The 17146-nt window shown below is 37.9% G+C and overlaps 1 protein-coding gene across 2 annotated transcripts in view; it reads right to left on the bottom strand.

Moving 5' to 3' along the window:
* Nucleotides 1-5134: 5134 nt before the first annotated feature.
* Nucleotides 5135-17146, bottom strand: part of LOC144970260 (mediator of RNA polymerase II transcription subunit 7-like) — a 13079-nt gene continuing 1067 nt past the window's right edge. The window contains exons 2-5 of one of the 2 annotated variants that reach the window (XM_078909712.1): nt 12997-13161; nt 10348-10488; nt 7358-7576; nt 5135-6637 (exon numbers count right to left, since the gene is read on the bottom strand). In XM_078909712.1, coding sequence (XP_078765838.1) covers nt 6455-6637; nt 7358-7576; nt 10348-10488; nt 12997-13113 — 660 coding nt within the window. In that variant the 5' untranslated portion in view covers nt 13114-13161 and the 3' untranslated portion in view covers nt 5135-6454. The remainder of the gene's footprint in view (nt 6638-7357; nt 7577-10347; nt 10489-12996; nt 13162-17146) is intronic. The other variant, XM_078909713.1, reaches the window with a different exon arrangement.

The raw sequence follows: 17146 nt of genomic DNA, 5'->3' as shown, positions 1-17146 counted from the left end.
CTACAACTACAACCACCACCAACACCACATCACCTCACTAACACTCAGTACTACAATCACTACCATTAGGTTTTGGAGCTTTACTTCATTTGAAATAAGGAAACTTCGGAATTGTATTTGGCATTGTGTTTATATATCATAATATAATTCTAATCAGTTATCTATTTAGAACTACTATACAATATGTATGCCAAATACCACCCCAATTCCCCTTTCTAGTATGCGGGAATTCCTCTTTCGGCATTGAAATTGAGTGTGAGAGAGTCATCACTACACACATAAACAACAGAAACAATTTAAAAACAAGACTATGACACGCAACCACTCACACACGAGGCTATACTATTTATCCTTTTCTCTATATAGAATAGGACAAGACAAACAATAGCTTGACTCTCGCTACACTTCGCATTGATGTTTGTCGTCTCACGAGTTCAACTCTCGGTCGACCTGTCAATATTCCTTTTTGCCTCGGACGTAATCATTAATAGAATGTTGTGTGGTTTTGACCGTGAAGAAAACCTTAAGAAGTCACATTTATATCATTTTAGAGAGATCGTTTTGAATAATTTTGAGTTAAACGAGCGAGCAGCAACTTGTTTTCATGAACGGCCGATCAGCGCTTGTTTACTATAGTAACGCGATTCCCAGCCAACATCAAAATGGCGGATATTTTTCTCATCTATGCCGCTGGTTGGTTAGCCAATAAGAGCACCGTACGGTTTCCATTGGGTAAATTCCTTGGAATACCCAAAAATGAAAAAATGCAGAAAGTATCGCAGTTCCTCGATGCGGTATTCCAACGTATAGTCCCTACCCTGCAATCTTATATCAAGGATACTAACCATACTCTAGGTGTCCTTCACGAAATTCGATTCCAGGATGAACATCCATGGCTGATTTTCACCATGGATGCGAAGGCACTGTACACATTCATACCGCATCAATAGGAACTGCGTGCCATTAGGCACTTATCGATCGCCATCCCTTACCAGGCATCTCCAGCAACAGCATTGTGTGGCTCACCGAACTTTTGCTCACACTCAACACATTTAAGTTCAACGATGTCGTCTTCCATCAGATCACAGGTGTTGCGATGGACACAAAGACATGTCCCTCATACGCGAACCTCTTCATGGGCTACCTTGAGGAAACGTTCTTCCGTCAGTACATGGGACTTGCCCCTGAGTAGTTCAAAAGGTACATTGACGATTGTTTCGGCATTACGTCTTTGACCCACAGCCAGTTGAAAAAGCTCATCGTCGCCATGGACTCTTTCCACTTGTCCATAGAGTACACTTATGAGATTTCAATCTCGAAAGTGAACTTTTTGGAAATCAAGGGTGTATGGACCACAGTACACTACAAACTACAAGGAAACGGACAGTCACAGCTATATGCTCTATCGGTCATCTTATCTGGAGGAATGCAAAGACACCATCCCATTCAGTCAGATACTCCGCTTGCGGAGATTCTGTCTGGAAGATGATGAATTTGAGCTTCAGTGTGATCGCATGATAGATTTCTTTAGGGCACGGGAATATCCTGAAAGGATTTGCACCAGGCTGCCCGGAAAGTCACCCTCGTGTCGAGAGAAGCAGTGATGTAGTCTCGCAATGCCAGGAAGAAGGAGACGCAGCGTCCCATTTTAGACCTCACGCATCACCCCCATGCAAATTAGGTTCGGGACATCCTATTACACAATTATGGGATCCTCCAGACGGACGAAGACACCCACAGTTTTCTCTGAACCCCCGTTGGTAGCATACCACCGGGATCGTAACCTGAGGGACCTCCTTGTCAGAAGCTGCCTGGAGCTCATACCCAATCATTGGCCCAGATAATGCATGCGACCTCGATGCAAGACTTGTGGGAGTACGACAGAGTCAGCTTCTCAGACAAGATTTGGGACATCAGGCAGCCGTTTGCATGCACTGACCGTAATCTAGTCTATCCAATTACGTGTTCCCTGTGTGGGATTGCTCACGTTGGCGAGACCGGAAAGAGGCTGGGTGACAGATTTGTGCAGCACTTGCGTGATGTATCGAGCTGTGCAGACACAGCAGTGGCCAGACACTTCCATCTGCCTGACCACTGCGATGTACAGTGTGCGCGGGGATGTGTGTTCAGTTTTTGCCATTCAGACACTTCCTCCCGCCGAGGTAGGGAAACTCACCTGATCAAGTCGCTGGGAACACTGACTCCACGCGGATTCAACACTAGGGTTGATCACCACTAACATCAACATCGTATCCCTCTGCCTCACAACCTCTTAGTTAATACTATCTTTGAGCGTTACAGATGTCGACGTCACTCTTACTAAAAACTACTACTGCTCTTACTACTGCTTCATCTACTACCACCACCACCACTACTACAATTACTGTTACTACTACAATTACTACTACTACTACTACTACTACTACTACTACTACTACTACTACTACTACTACCACTCAACAACAACTACTACTACCACTAGCACTCAACAACACTACTACTACTACTACTACTACTACTACTACTACTACGACATACTACTACTACTACTACTGTTCATATCACTAAAAATACAACTCAACCTTTCTATCTATCAATCAATCTCCAACTTGATAGTGGTTTTCTACTTATTCAAATATCTTTCTACTAGCTATCTATCGTTTTCATCTCTTATTAACTTATTGTATCTACTCGTCCACTTATTTACCCATTTAGATATTATAGACCCAGCTATCACCAGGCTGTTCTCTCTCTCTCTCTCTCTCTCTCTCTCTCTCTCTCTCTCTCTCTCTCTCTCTCTCTCTCAATTCCCCCCCCCCCCCTCTATTCTCTCTCAATCTATCTATCCATCCATCTATTTAAACAATTTTCGTCTCACATCGATACCCGATCGTTTGATTGTTTTGTTGTTTTTTTTTCGCGAAGATTCGATCACCGCTCAAACCGCTATTCCACCGCGGAGTATGTCCGGAGGGCGACGATTACGGGAAACAATGAGAGGGAATGGGGATACCCCTCTGATGCGCATAATGGACGGCGCCCCCGTTTCGAGCCGAAATAAGTCCCGGCAACCCTTGTTACGCAGAATCCCTGACTACGTCTAGAGCTGCACATACGAGATGGAAGTCGGTTTGGACGAATTCAATCCCTCGTGGGGGCGGGGAGGTTACCTCTTCTAAGCTTGGTGAGAAGTTGCCAGGCTTTGATACCAGTAAGAGGAGACACTGGGTGACTGCGAATCGGCTTCGGTCGAGGAGCTGCCTCACGGCCAGTGCGCTTCATCGGTGGGGTCTTACTACCTGTCCAACATGTACTCGCTGTGGGCAAGAACCTGAGACGGCAGAGCATCTAGTCGAACGGTGTGTTGTGACGATGCTACCCGGCGGGTTTGCGACTGTGCACGAATGCGGACCGGACTTTGCTGATTGGGTCGATCGTCATAACATAGTAGTGTGAAAACCATAAGAGGTTGCTACCGCTCAAACACAATTTTAGTCAAGAGGTCAATTTTTATGGAAAATGAGTTTTCATCAAAAATCGTTAAATCAAACATTTATCTACATATTGATGAAATATTTTAATTGAATTCTACTCCTATTCCTATGTTGTTTTTTTTTTTTTAATGAAGATAATTATTATACACACTTAATATCAACTCATGTCAACTTTGGAAGCCATTTTCTCAAAATTAGGGTTTCAGACCCTAGCCCATGCATATGACGATAACTTCATGAAAAATCACCCGATTTGCTTCAAATAAAGATTAAAATGCACAGGAGACATTGGGCTTTCAAAAAAAAAAATGTAAAAAAAAAAACAACGCAAAACAAAAATTTTCACCATGCACCTGATTCACCGGATTGTCTCAGGGACGCACACCGCCGTTCTCTAATCAACAATGGGACGTGCTGGCGTTATCTTCTTACTAGTACACGTAAAGGGGAGCATTTTTTCACTTGTTATTGAATGAAAAACAGACGCACTTCATTATCATAGGACCTCACCGAAACAACTCAAGTTTACCCCCCCCCCCCCCCCCCTCCCTCACATTCTTTTTCATTGTCTTTGTAATATAGAAAACACAGAGGCACGATCCCAGCTTGTTCGAGATTTCCATAACGGAGAGATAATTGACAATGTTGAAAGTCAAATTTCCATCTTCCAACACAATCACAAATAATATATAATAAACTGTTTCCCTCTCAGCTAAGGTAAGGACGAAACAAAGTAATTCATCCAATGACAGAGACAGAAAGTAACATAGAAAAGTAAATTATTAGAAATAGAGGGATAAAAGATACAGCAAGGGTGACATACCTGTCCACCATGAGGAACAACGAGTCCTTGTTTTTATTGTTTTATTACGGCGCTTGCAACACATTTAGGTCATATCAGCGCCCGTACAAAGGAAGAAAATGGGATCAAGAAAAAAAAAAAAATAAAGTAGTCCAGAATTACAATTGAAAGCATCCAAGAAAAAGTAAGATAAATGGCAATTGGTTCAAATATGGTACAGATGTCGATAAGCTTTGTGCTTAGTTTTGAGTAAAAGTCTCATCAAGACACCAGCGCAGGACCCCAATGACTGGAACACACTTTAATGTTCAAAATAAAAATATAACGATTAGTATATAACAGAGATAAAAAGGAGAAGGGAGTGGGGGGGGGGGGGGGGGGGGGGGGATGAATATCACCTCCCAAAACAAAACGATAAATTGACTGTTTTACTGTCAGCCAAAGGCCACAACAAAACCAGGTAATCCCATCCCAAAACAAAGACAGAAAGCAACTCAGAAAACAGATATAGGGGGATGGAAGAAGACACAACAAGTGACCGCCTGCCCACCATGGGAGATCAAAAAACCCCACCCAGAGACAGTCCTTCGGGGTGCTAAAGAGGGAGAGACAATAAGAGTGGGATTTCTCAACAAAGAGGGGAGGTTGTTATGACAGAGACAAATAACATGAGGGCAGTTTGGAATAAAGGTAGCTTTTTTTTCGGTTTTGGATATTTAAAGCGCGTACAACACTTGAGTGTCAAAAAAGTGTCAACATAAAGGAAGATGAGATACTTGTAAATTATAGTATAGTTGGAGTAAAGGCTGTGTGAAAAGATTCAACAGTAAACAACAAATACTATCAATATATTACTTTGATTTTATTTGAAAAACAATATAATATTCATGATTCAGTCATTTACAGCAACACTTCTGACATTCATCATCCTCTTACTCAACCAAACCATAATATAAAATATATCGTAATCAGCTAAAAAAAAAAGTATACAGTTCAATCAAACAACAGTATGCGCACACAATTATACACAAATACCCGCGAGAACATAGACACACATATGGAGAGAAAAACACACATTCTCTCACACACATAAATCTAACCCCACACACTCACAATAAGAGATGGAAGCCAGTGGCTCATACAGTGTATAATGATGGGCAAAACGGCAGTGAATGGATGGATGTATGACACGAATTTAGATCAAACAAAAAGCTATGTGACAGGTCAGAATTTTAGACAAAGGGTAGCATGCACTTGTCATAGTTCAGCATATCTAGCTATTTGCACCCTTAAACTTTGAAGAATTGCTACAATATGCCAATGATCTTCGTTTTCTGCATCAACAACCCATAATGCCAACAATGCAAGAGAAATTAAGTTTGATGATAAATATCTAAAATAAAGAAGAAAACAAAATTTACACTATGTAGCTATTCCTTTCACCACAGGCTTTGCTCATAGTGTATTAGCAAACTTTCCACCTCATGGATCAAGACCATAACACCTTCAGTATTTGCGTATCAGCCAGACCAGGTGGTCTTCCTATTTGTGAGCATTTCTTACATTGTTTTGACACGGCAATGATTGGAATTGCACTGTAATATACCTTACCTACCATGCATTTTCAACTCACTTGTGTCAATTACTTGTGAAAAATGTTCAGAATCTGCTCATAATTTAAGCTGGCAAGCATGATTTCACAACAGTTACAGACCTGCCACGGGCACTAAACAAAAATCTGTACAATTGTTTGAAAAAAAAAAATCCAAATTAAAAGAAAGAAAATATAACCTAAACCTGTATCAAACTAAAATATATAATTATCTCCCTTATTTTCATGATCTGTCGCTTTCAAATGCAACAGAATTGATGAAGTGCATTTCATTTTGGTCAAAAATCAATTTTTGACAAAACATTTGTATATATATATATATATAATTTTTAAAAATTTTTTTGTGTGTGTGCATCTAAAAACTTGGAGAAAAAATCTGAATTTGGCCTAATTGATTTTTTTTAGATCTACAAATTTCAATTAAAACTATATAAGAGGCAGATCTGTACTTGTACCTACGATCAAGGCACAAGAGGTCCCTTAAGAAGTCACAAGATGTGACTGATCAGTGTATAAGACATTTCAGCAAGTATATATTTTCAAAAACTACGTCATGTCATCCACGATTTTGCACATCATCTTGTCAAGGCTGTCGCAAACATCCATGTCGGAAGTTTCATTTTTATTCTCTGCCATGTAGCTGAGAATGTCACTCTCTGCACACACTTTGCTGTCCAAGCTCACGTTGTCAGGAATATTTGTGAGGGCAGTCTGGATTAAATCCATCACCTTTATAAGATTAAAAAATAAAACAAAAACAAGTAATACATAATATAGTGTTATATATTGCACCAATTCATACCATTAAGTTCAAACATTAATTTCTCACAATTTGTACTTTCTTGCAACTCTCTGATGTCAACAATAACATACACCAGAACAAAGCTGTTTGATTCAAGGGACTTTTAAAAAGGTTTTTTTAAATAAACATGCTAATATTATTTTCAGTCACGTTTCTTTTTTTTTGTTTGTTTGTTGCTTTAGGTCTCTTCCAACACAATTGAGGTTATATGAGAGACCGCTGAAACAAAAAAAAACAAGCAATCTAACAAAAATAGTACAAATGTAAATCAAAATCATAACCTAAAGATACCATAAGCTAAATTATAAATAACCAAGAACAAACAGGCAGAAGATTTACAGAAAAAAAAAAATCCCCTGTCAAAAATACAATCACAAACCAAAGAAGCAGAATAGGCTAGTAAAGAGAAGAAGAAACGACATCACTATCGGATCGTACACCCATGTGAACATCATAGGTATATGATTCAAGGGTGATGCTCCCATCCAACCACCCGCCAGTCACGTTTCTAATCAGAACACAAATTCCTCACAAATTTATCTCAAAGAAAATTTCAGAGAAAGTCACTAGTCTTATGACTGTTGCGTAATACTATTATTGTGACTCAGACAACTTTCAAACCAAAAATCACAAATAACGGATTTTACCTTGTTAAAATGTTCTTGAAACTTCTGCGAAACTTGTCCTCTTTCCTTTCGTTGAATCTCAAGCATAACACGCAAAGTTTCTCTAGCTTGATGAGGCCGGAACTCATTGACAAGATGATGCATGTTGATAAACAACAGATTGATGTCATCAAGCTTTTCCCCTCGTTTTGGAGATTCAGGAGCCCGGATGAGAACATCCAGTAGGTCAAGAAAATTCACCTGTATATCAAAGATAGGAAAGTTAAAAATGGATATATTTGACATTCACAACTTTTTTTTTTTAAAGCTACAGGGTTAATATATAAGGAGTTGCCTATGTGTCATTAAAATGATTCAATGTGTCCAAAGAAAAACAGTTTTATGTTATCTTAAAGCTGAAATAAGCGCGAGATGATGCAGATACACAACCCTGCAGTGTTGTCCGGTACAAACGGTAATGATAACTGGCCTCAATAAGTTTGGGAGAATACTCCTGCTCTTCTCTGATGGTCCGAAAGGGAAGGATGATAAACCACATCATCCAGCATGCATTCAAATAGCAAAAATCTTTGGAGGCAGAGCTGCCAACCCCATCTGATAAGAATGTGTACAATGGGACCTCAAAATGGGGGAGATTTCATAAAAATGGGTACAATCCTGAAATCGACGGAAACTAACCATAGTGATAGTAAGAGGAAGGTATACTTAGATAAAGTCACACCGCACAAGCTCAATTGCAGCAACAATGATGTTCCCAAGACTATAATCCAATCCCTTCAGAATTCTACCTCCCAGCATGAAGATCATAATTGGTCAAAAAATATATGAATATCCACTTGGTCACCAAGGTTTCTCAATAGGCTAGTAATAATATGAATAACGGCGTAACACAACATCCAATGAAGAGCTATATATACAAATATTTACATGTCATGGGTACTACAACTAAAGAAAATTGAAGTGACTCCGTGCACAATCTTGGGGGAAATGCGTACAAGCGTACAATCGCTGAAAATGCGTACAATTCCCAATTTTTTGCAGTAGGTTGGCAGTTCTGTGGAGGGAATGATGGTTTGGGCACTAATAAATGAACTAAGGAAAACAAAACTTTTAGATGAGATCCCCTTGTGGATGTAAGTACCATAATAAGTTTTAGTGATGATAATGTCAATTTGTAAAAAAAAAAAAAAGGAGGAAATTGTATTGGTCCACCAGTCAAACTCAAACAAAATCAAAATATAAAATACAATTGTTTCATATTTAAATTCCTACTTCTAGTGTACATAACTTACTTTATGTAACAAATTTTAACGAATTGTCCATAACACGATTTATTTTTTTTAATACAAGAGATTTAGAATTAACTTTTGGTCAAAAGGCTGAAAGTCTTTGTTTTTACTTGTTTTATCTTTGTAACTGTAGCCCAGAGATAACGGAACTCACAAGTAAGACTCAAGTATCTTTAATAAATTTAAATTGTAAAACATTGTAAAAACAATGGTAAAAAGAGTAAACTAAGTTGAGCAACCCTAATAATTTTAACAGATTAATATCATATCTCTATAACCAGATGACATTAATAAAGTTAACATGAAGATTGATAGAAAAATGATTGAGAGAGATATCTATATGAAAAAGGGAGAGAAAATAAAAGAGAAACAAAGAGAAAGAGAAAGAGAAAGAGAGAGAGAGAGAGAGAGAGAGAGAGAGAGAGAGAGAGAGAGAGAGAGAGAGAGAGAGAGAGAGAGAGAGAGAGAGAGAGAGAGAGAGAGAGAGAGAGAGAGAGAGAGAGAGAGAGTTAAAGTAATTATCTTTTTAAACGGACCTATAACTATACTACCACTATTGACCCACCTACAAATAAAATCGAGACTCATTTACCCCCTTCCCCTTCGACCATCAATTGCCTTGTCTAACTTTTGACATCTGGCGCCTGTTGTCTAGAATGATGCCATAAAAATGGGAGTGACACCAACATTCATGCAACTGAGCACAGGTGTCAAAATACGACAGGACATGATGGTGATTTTTTCAAGGATCCACCACATGACCTGAGCTTTTATCAGATGAAAATGCTTGACACGGCAAATTCAGCGGAAAAGTTCTGAGAAAATACCAAAATCCAGGAAAACCGCGGAAGATTATTATCACTGAAGTTTTCTTATACTTACTCCACTTCTATGATTGCTGATTTGTTTTGCAAAATGAATGATATAATTTATCTGATAATTTCTAATCAATCCAAATTATAAGAGCAAAGAGCATGATAAAAGTCGCTTTCAAGTTATTTAAGTACATATTATATATGTATATAACTATAAATATGAATGGAACACAAAGCTTTGAGATCATTGTCATCAATTCACAACTGCCTAATTTTAATATGTGTAAATATTCAATTATGTGTTTGAGTGAGAGTGTGTGTGTGTGTGTAGGTTGTGATACAAGAAATGCATTAAAAAATATTTTAAAATAACAATGTAAAACACATTGAGCATTACATAATTTTTAACATGCGCCATACAAATGTCATCTTCTATTATTACTAATTAATCCTTTGAATGACCTTGCTCAAGATCACTTGATTTTATTAGAAGACTGGAAACTTTACTTTTCTGCCAGTGATGTTGCACAAAAGTCTGCAATACTACTACATTCTCAAGTTTTCCATGCCATTAAAACAAAGGTGCAATTAAAATGTCTGTTAGCAAACAATTGTATGATTTCCTTGTAAAACCCACAGGGCTTACGTGACCCATTGTCCATTATATACAAGTAGCTTGTTTGATTATGAATGGAATGCATGATATTTCTATTTCTTAATAACATTTCGACAAAATTCTTAAATAGTTCTATATGATATTCTAACGTGACTTTTTGTGTGTATGTGTGCCTTTGTAAAGTGCTTGGGGCCTCTGTGTGGATAAGTGCCTGTTATCATAATAATATAACAACATTGAGCAAAGCTTGCAATGCGTCTTATGAAAAAAATAACAAACAAAATAACTCACCAATATTGAATGATTTAACTTTTTTAACTCCCGTTTATGATCATAATTTAATGGATACAATCTTCGCCAACCAGAAGCTTCCAAAGGTAAGACAATTTGATCATCAACAGAAAAATGAGCTCCAAACATTGAGTAGTTGTCCTGAGGAATAAAGCAATTCATAAGCTAAATCAATGTTATACAACTACTGTACTACTGGAAATTAAAATCTTATTTTTTTATCTTTTGAAGCTGTTATATTCACTTTTCTATAATCGTTTTTACAATCTACAGTGCCTAGCAGCTTGGTATTTACTTTGACCTATAAAGGATTAAAAAGATCTAATAATCTGATGTAAGTAAATGAGACCTAAGATATCCGTTTACCAGCCAATGCCATTGGATATCACCACAAATAACTTTAATTTTTGTAGAATATTAACACCAAATCAGAATTGCAGACTTGAACAAGCAACAATCAAGAAATCTGTATAATTTTGGAAAATAATCTGATTGTCAAGATTTAAAATCTGCATCAACCAAAACTATTAAACACTGGCAAGCCTTGTTTATGTTGATCTTACATTTACGTGATTTTTATGTAGCATCATGCCTGGATTTTAATACCATCTAAATTGTGATATTCTTGTGGTTTTATTGATATTCATATTAACAATTTCTAGCAGAGGATTTCTTTAAAATTTTCAAATTAAAGTATGGATTTTCCAAAGTCGAACATAGTTTTAAACCGCTATTTGTTTACAGCCATATTGGAAACTTTATTTTACATATTTTAACAACTACGTGAACATAGCTCTATTTATAATACTAATTTTATGAACAGACTCAGAGGGGGTAGACAAAAACAATGCCCTATCACCAGAGTCATTGGTCACCGGCCAACCCCATGCCCGCTACCCCTACAACCTCAATCCTCACTTAAATTAATAAACACTCGTCCCCCGTCCAATCTAATCACTTCAATAAATATTCCTCATCGTACTTTGACAAATGTCAACACTGTCCGTGACAGACAGTATGAAATGAACAACCACCGTGACAACAAATCGCAGCAACCGCACCATTTCGAACAACAACAACTACCTGAAGGTAGTGCTCATACAAGTATAACAATCGCATTATCAAAATGTTAGATCGTGCCGTAACAAAAATCAAGATATAATCGACATAATTGAAGATCATAAAATTACTATTTTTGTCATCTTGGAAACATGGCTTAACCATTCATATGATGACCCAGTTCTGAAAGCAATTAGACCCGAAGGCTTTAGTGCTAAATCATTTCCACGCATTGGTAGGAAAGGTGGTGGAATTGCAATCATTTACAACTTGTCACTCTTTGATAAGATATCATTCCACTATGATGATTTTAGAAGCTTTGAGTACGCTGGATTTGCCATTCATGAAAATAATTTTTAAAAGTCGTTTCCTGTATTTACTATCAACCACTAAGCCAACAAAACAAGATATCAACAATTGATTTTTTATCAGAGTTCGGCAAATTTATGTCTATTCAATCCATAAACAAAAAGCTTAATATTTTTATGGGTGATTTTAACATTGATTATTTCGGAAACAAAAACAAATCCAAAGTATTTCGGGAGCTTATTTATACAAACAACTTTATCCAACTTGTAAGCGGTCCTACAAACAACCATCGCCACACAATAGATTATGCCATTACAGACATTGAACATTCTTTCTCTTCACCTGTCTTGAATATTGATAAATTAACCTCAGACCATCATTTAATTGTGTTTTATGTTTTATTTCCAATGAAGCGTGAAGTAAAAAAGATTATAACAACTCATAATATGAAGAATGTAGACATGAACATTTTAAAACAAGACCTTGACCATAAAGTAAAAAATAAAAATGATGCAAATGGTCTCCACGAGTCAATTGTTGATATAGTGGACATGCATGCTCCCTTAAAAACAAGAGCAGTGAGGGTGAAACGTCAAGCACCCTAGTATAATAGAGAAATAAAATTAACTGGATTAACCAGGAAGCGGGCAGAAAGAAAATGGCTCAAGTCCAGAGATGTAGTGGATAAGAAACTGTACATCACAGTTAGAAATGAAACGAAAGCTGTCAATTTCAGGGCCAAAAAGAAATACTCTGAAGACAGCCTAAAAACCATCAGACATTCGAGACAATTCTTTGCCTTGACCAAGGAACTGATGGAACAACAGATGCAAGCAGCTCTCCCATCATTAATCAATCATGCAAACCTACTAAAACTCGCTTTGGTCAATATTTAAAAGAAAAGACTGTGATACCATTGGGAAAGAACTCTCATGTGAACCGATCCAAACAACATTTGACAAGTTTCATGGTGATTCATTAACAATTTTTTCAAAGATCACTGAAGCTGACCAACGCGACTGCATTATGTCGTCTCCAACTAAAAGTTGTGATCTAGACCCCGTAAACACTGCCATGCATTAATGTGATTTATAATTTTTTAAAATCATTTAATATTTGTTGTCAACCACAGCATGACTGAGTATTCTGGTTCATATGAGGGAAGAAAAGAAAAAAAGAAATGGAATTCAATCACCTCAAATTAATTAAGAGCCCCATTTGTGAATGTTCAATCAAATTGTGAATTAGAGCATAAAAATTATATAGCTCACTTTCACTTACCTGAATGGCAGGAGGGGGTACAGGAGCTTTGCCTCGCTTGATATTTTCATCGGTGTAATTATTCACATATTGCATGGGAGGCATTGGAAATGCGCTTACAACTTGATTTTCTGCCATAATTCCTGTCAAAGGTGTAAGTCTCCGTTTAGCCAATGAAAATTTCAACTGTCAAATAAACACGATAAAAAGCGAAAAGTTAAACTTCAACTGTTAAATTGTAGAAGTAAGGTGTGACAGAATTTGGAGAGAAGACTAATGGGAGGAAAATGGGAGAGGAATATGAATATGTGCCTAAACATATATATCCTCGAGTACTCTTTCTCAAGTCATTATTGGAGTTGGTGTTTGAAAACTGTCATCTTACTCAACACAGTACCAAAATGGCACTTTTATGGGTAATGGATGATTTGCTACTTGAAATGGACAACAGGAAGATTGTCGTCCTCGTCCTTCTTGATTTAACTGGAGTTTTTATATAGCACAATAAACACGAAACATGCTCAAAGTCAAAGCGCTTTACAAGAGATCCCTGACCAACAGCAACGCATAGAATGGGACATGACGCCTTTAGGCAATATTGCAATTTTATCCCGACAGAGACAATCAAATTTTTAAAAATAATAATAAAACATCCTTTATTCAACCCATAGGCGAAATTTGTCTCTTGGGTCTATTCCAAGGGAAGACTGGAATAACCCAGGCATCAGCCACAGTGCAGCACCACAAATTGAGCTAGGATGAGGTGGCTTGCTCAAGGCAACACAGCGCAGGGGCGGGTGATCAAACTCAGTACCTTTCATGTATGAAGCAAAGACTGTACCGCTAAACCACGCTGCCCCCCTCCTGAGTACGGTGAAAGAATGTGTGTAAAGAGCCTGAATTTCTAACTTAACCCTCTCGTGTTCAGATTATTTTGGGGGGAGTAGATAATGAGTTCCCTATATGGCCATGTCAATATTGTAGACATCCTTTGATGATATAAGCCGACCCTTTGATATCTGCAGTCACCTTTTCGTTTTCTACGGTCACTCATGGCTAAACTCCGCCCAGAAACGATTTCATAGGTCCGTCCATCACCACATTTCAAAATTTTGTTCTCGTGAGTTCTTAAGTTTTTTGATTGAAGAACGATTGGCTATTGAGAATCTTGACCCTTCAACGATTGGTCGTTCTGACAGCTCACGTGTCAACAGTTGTCAACAATGAATTGAATCATCGTTGAAATGGTGGAAGACGCTCATCGCATAGTTACGTCACAATCACCACGTTGTTGAATAAATTATCCAGGCAGGATTGATAGGTAAAAAAAAGAGTTAATAGAATTGGTAAAATTAGAAATTACATAAATACAGATGTGACTTTGAACCACTACAGAGAGAGAATACTCAGTCTGCAAAGAATTCAAAACAATGCTGCAATATTAGTCCTTAAGTGCAGCAAGAAACATCATTCATCACCTCTGCTAAAAGAGGTTCAGTGGCTTCCTGTTCAGGACTATATATTGTACAAAGTTTTGATATTGTGTTTTAAATGCTGACACATGGCAATCGACTTTTCTTTCATCCACTCTTCAAACTGGTTAAAGTATTTTTTTTTCTACCTTGCTGGGCTGATAGCATCAGGTATTTGTCAACCTGAACTTTGCTGAGAACTCAAACAAAATTGATATGATCCTTTTAATACTTTAAAGTAGGATTTCCTTTGTTTTAAAGGAAAATATACTGTACATCGTCATAATAAGGAACAATTCATGTAAAACTTGTGTGCAACAAAATCAGTCCGCAGCAGTTAATAGTAAATAGTTGACAATTTCAGACTTGCCAACCACCTCGATCATTTGAAAAGATTAATCATATTTTTCCCAATATTCTGTAGACAGTTATTCGGAGTCGAGTCACAATACCTATATAATAATGATAATGGAGTCAACAAAAGTTGAAACGCAGTAAATGCGTTAGTCTACAACACAATTGGCAAAATTGTGAATTCATATGAGTGATGAACTTCCAGTTACCAACCACATGGATTATGGAACTGGCAGGCACTGTCTGGCAATAGCGATGGATTATCTCTCTCTTTTTTCTTTTCTTCCCCCCCCCCCCCCTCCCTCTCTATATCCCTATCTTTGTCTATGGGAAAAAATCGTCTTAATTTTTTTGTATTTTCTTGTCTCTTTCCCCTCCAATTTCTATTCCCCCCCCCCCCTCCACTGTTCTCTCTTTCTCCCCACACTCCATTTCTCTACATCATTTTATATTGTATGTATTTCCTTTTTTTTTTATTGCCCACTCACTATTTCATCTCTATTTTTTTTGGGGGGGGGACTGATTATTTTCACTGTACGGTGAAAATAGTAGGCTATTTTCACCATATATGTATCAGCCAATCAGAAGCACTATCATCCACTGATTCCCTACTACTAACATGAGCGCTACTACTACTACCCACAGAGATTTTAAAAATAAATACAGTAGAACTCGGAAATAGCGAGTTCGACGGGTCCACTCCTGATTACTCGCTATTTCCGAGTTCTCGCTATTCCCGAGTTGCCAGGAAAGGTCACTCGGCCATACAAAAATATGGAAAGACAGTGTGTGTGTGTGTGTTTGTGCGTGTGTGCCGCGCGTGCGTGCAAATGACTGTGTGTGGATAAAGTGGGGTGAGGGCGGGGTTGAACGGCCTTCGTTAACTACGTAATGATGGCCACAGGTTGAAGTTGAAGTTGATCCACCCCTTCCATTTCCATCAAGATTTCGTGTATGTGTGTGTGCGAGTGTTTGTATTGCACTAGGCATGTTTGATGGGGTAGCAAGCGCATCACTCAATCACTGACCCACTGAAATGATGGTTCCACGCTCCCCTCTCTCGCTGATCGTGTAGTTCTTTAACGAATGCGACCCGCTGACCGATGCTGCGAAGTGAGGCATGTTGACATGTTGGCTGCCAGTGCTTACCTCGCGCACAAACACACACACCCAACCCCCACCCAAATTTGTTTCGCCTACTACTGCTATGTACTCTCGACTAGGCAACTATGTAATATTACTCGTAACGAAAAATAAGAAAAGAAAAGAAGCTAGGCTAAAAATATTTAAATCGTCCTTGTCTGTTGTTTTGCTTTACCCTAGAAAGAGGAGAGCTAACGCTTCGTAGCTCCTCTTTCTAGGGCTTTACTTCGTTCGAAGTCCTAGGCTGGGGCAGGAAATGCTCGTTATTTCCGAGTTGACCTCTTTTTCATACTCGCTACTTGCATGCTAATTTTATTGACTCAAATAAGAGAAAAAAACAGGGATTTAGATTTTACTCGCTATTTCCGAGTTCTCGCTATTTCCGAGTACGTTACTTTCATGTTCTACTGTATTATTTTACATCCAACTGCCATTGGTCCCATTAGCTCAATGGGTTGCACATTCGCTCGTCATTACAGAGTCTGTGGTTCTTCTCCCTGCTATGACTTTTCTTTCTCTCCAGATCTTAGGTATTTATTATTGCCTTTATTTGGGCAATCGTTTTTATTTTTTGTTTGTTTACCTATATATATGGCCTTTTTTATTTAATCATTGTGATGAAAGCAAGCTGGATTGTATGACTTTGCGGAAGTTTTTTTGTTTGTTTTTCTTTCATAAAGCAGCTATGAATGTCAACAATGTTGACAACATTAACTGCCAATCTTCATTATTCACCTAAAATTTCTAGCTTTAAAGAGATTGTGATATAGGACATTTGTGGTTGTGGTGTTATTTTTGTTGTTGTGTTAGTAAATGAACGGAAGGAGGTCGGTGTGATTCTGGATGACACGAAAGATGAACGGAAGCAGAGAATGGAATTGTGTCGTCAAGGAGAGGAGACCGGCAGAATTGATGGAGACGTGAAGATTCGTGTTAGTTATTGTGGACATGTAATAAGTATTCATTTTCATGTGCACTTTGTGGTAGTGTGAGGTATGTGATAACGGACCAGTCAGTAAGAGCAAGTGAGGGTGGTACGTCAGACGGGGCAGCCAGGTCAGTACATTAATTAGCCACAATATTATTGCAGATTAAAAATTTGTGCATTTTATAATTACGTTTTGTTTTAAATCTCACTCGTTATAATTAAAACCTGGTATTGATGCTCGATAAAACTTGCGATATTAGATACTTTGGTAAAC

The sequence above is a fragment of the Berghia stephanieae genome, chromosome 4, assembly GCF_034508935.2.
Source record: "Berghia stephanieae isolate SIO BIC M18660-M18661 chromosome 4, UCSD_Bste_1.3, whole genome shotgun sequence".
In the NCBI taxonomy this organism is placed as follows: Eukaryota; Metazoa; Mollusca; class Gastropoda; order Nudibranchia; family Aeolidiidae; genus Berghia; species Berghia stephanieae.
The sequence above is the reverse complement of the archived record's forward strand: the minus strand, read 5'-3'. Positions and strand labels throughout refer to the sequence as shown.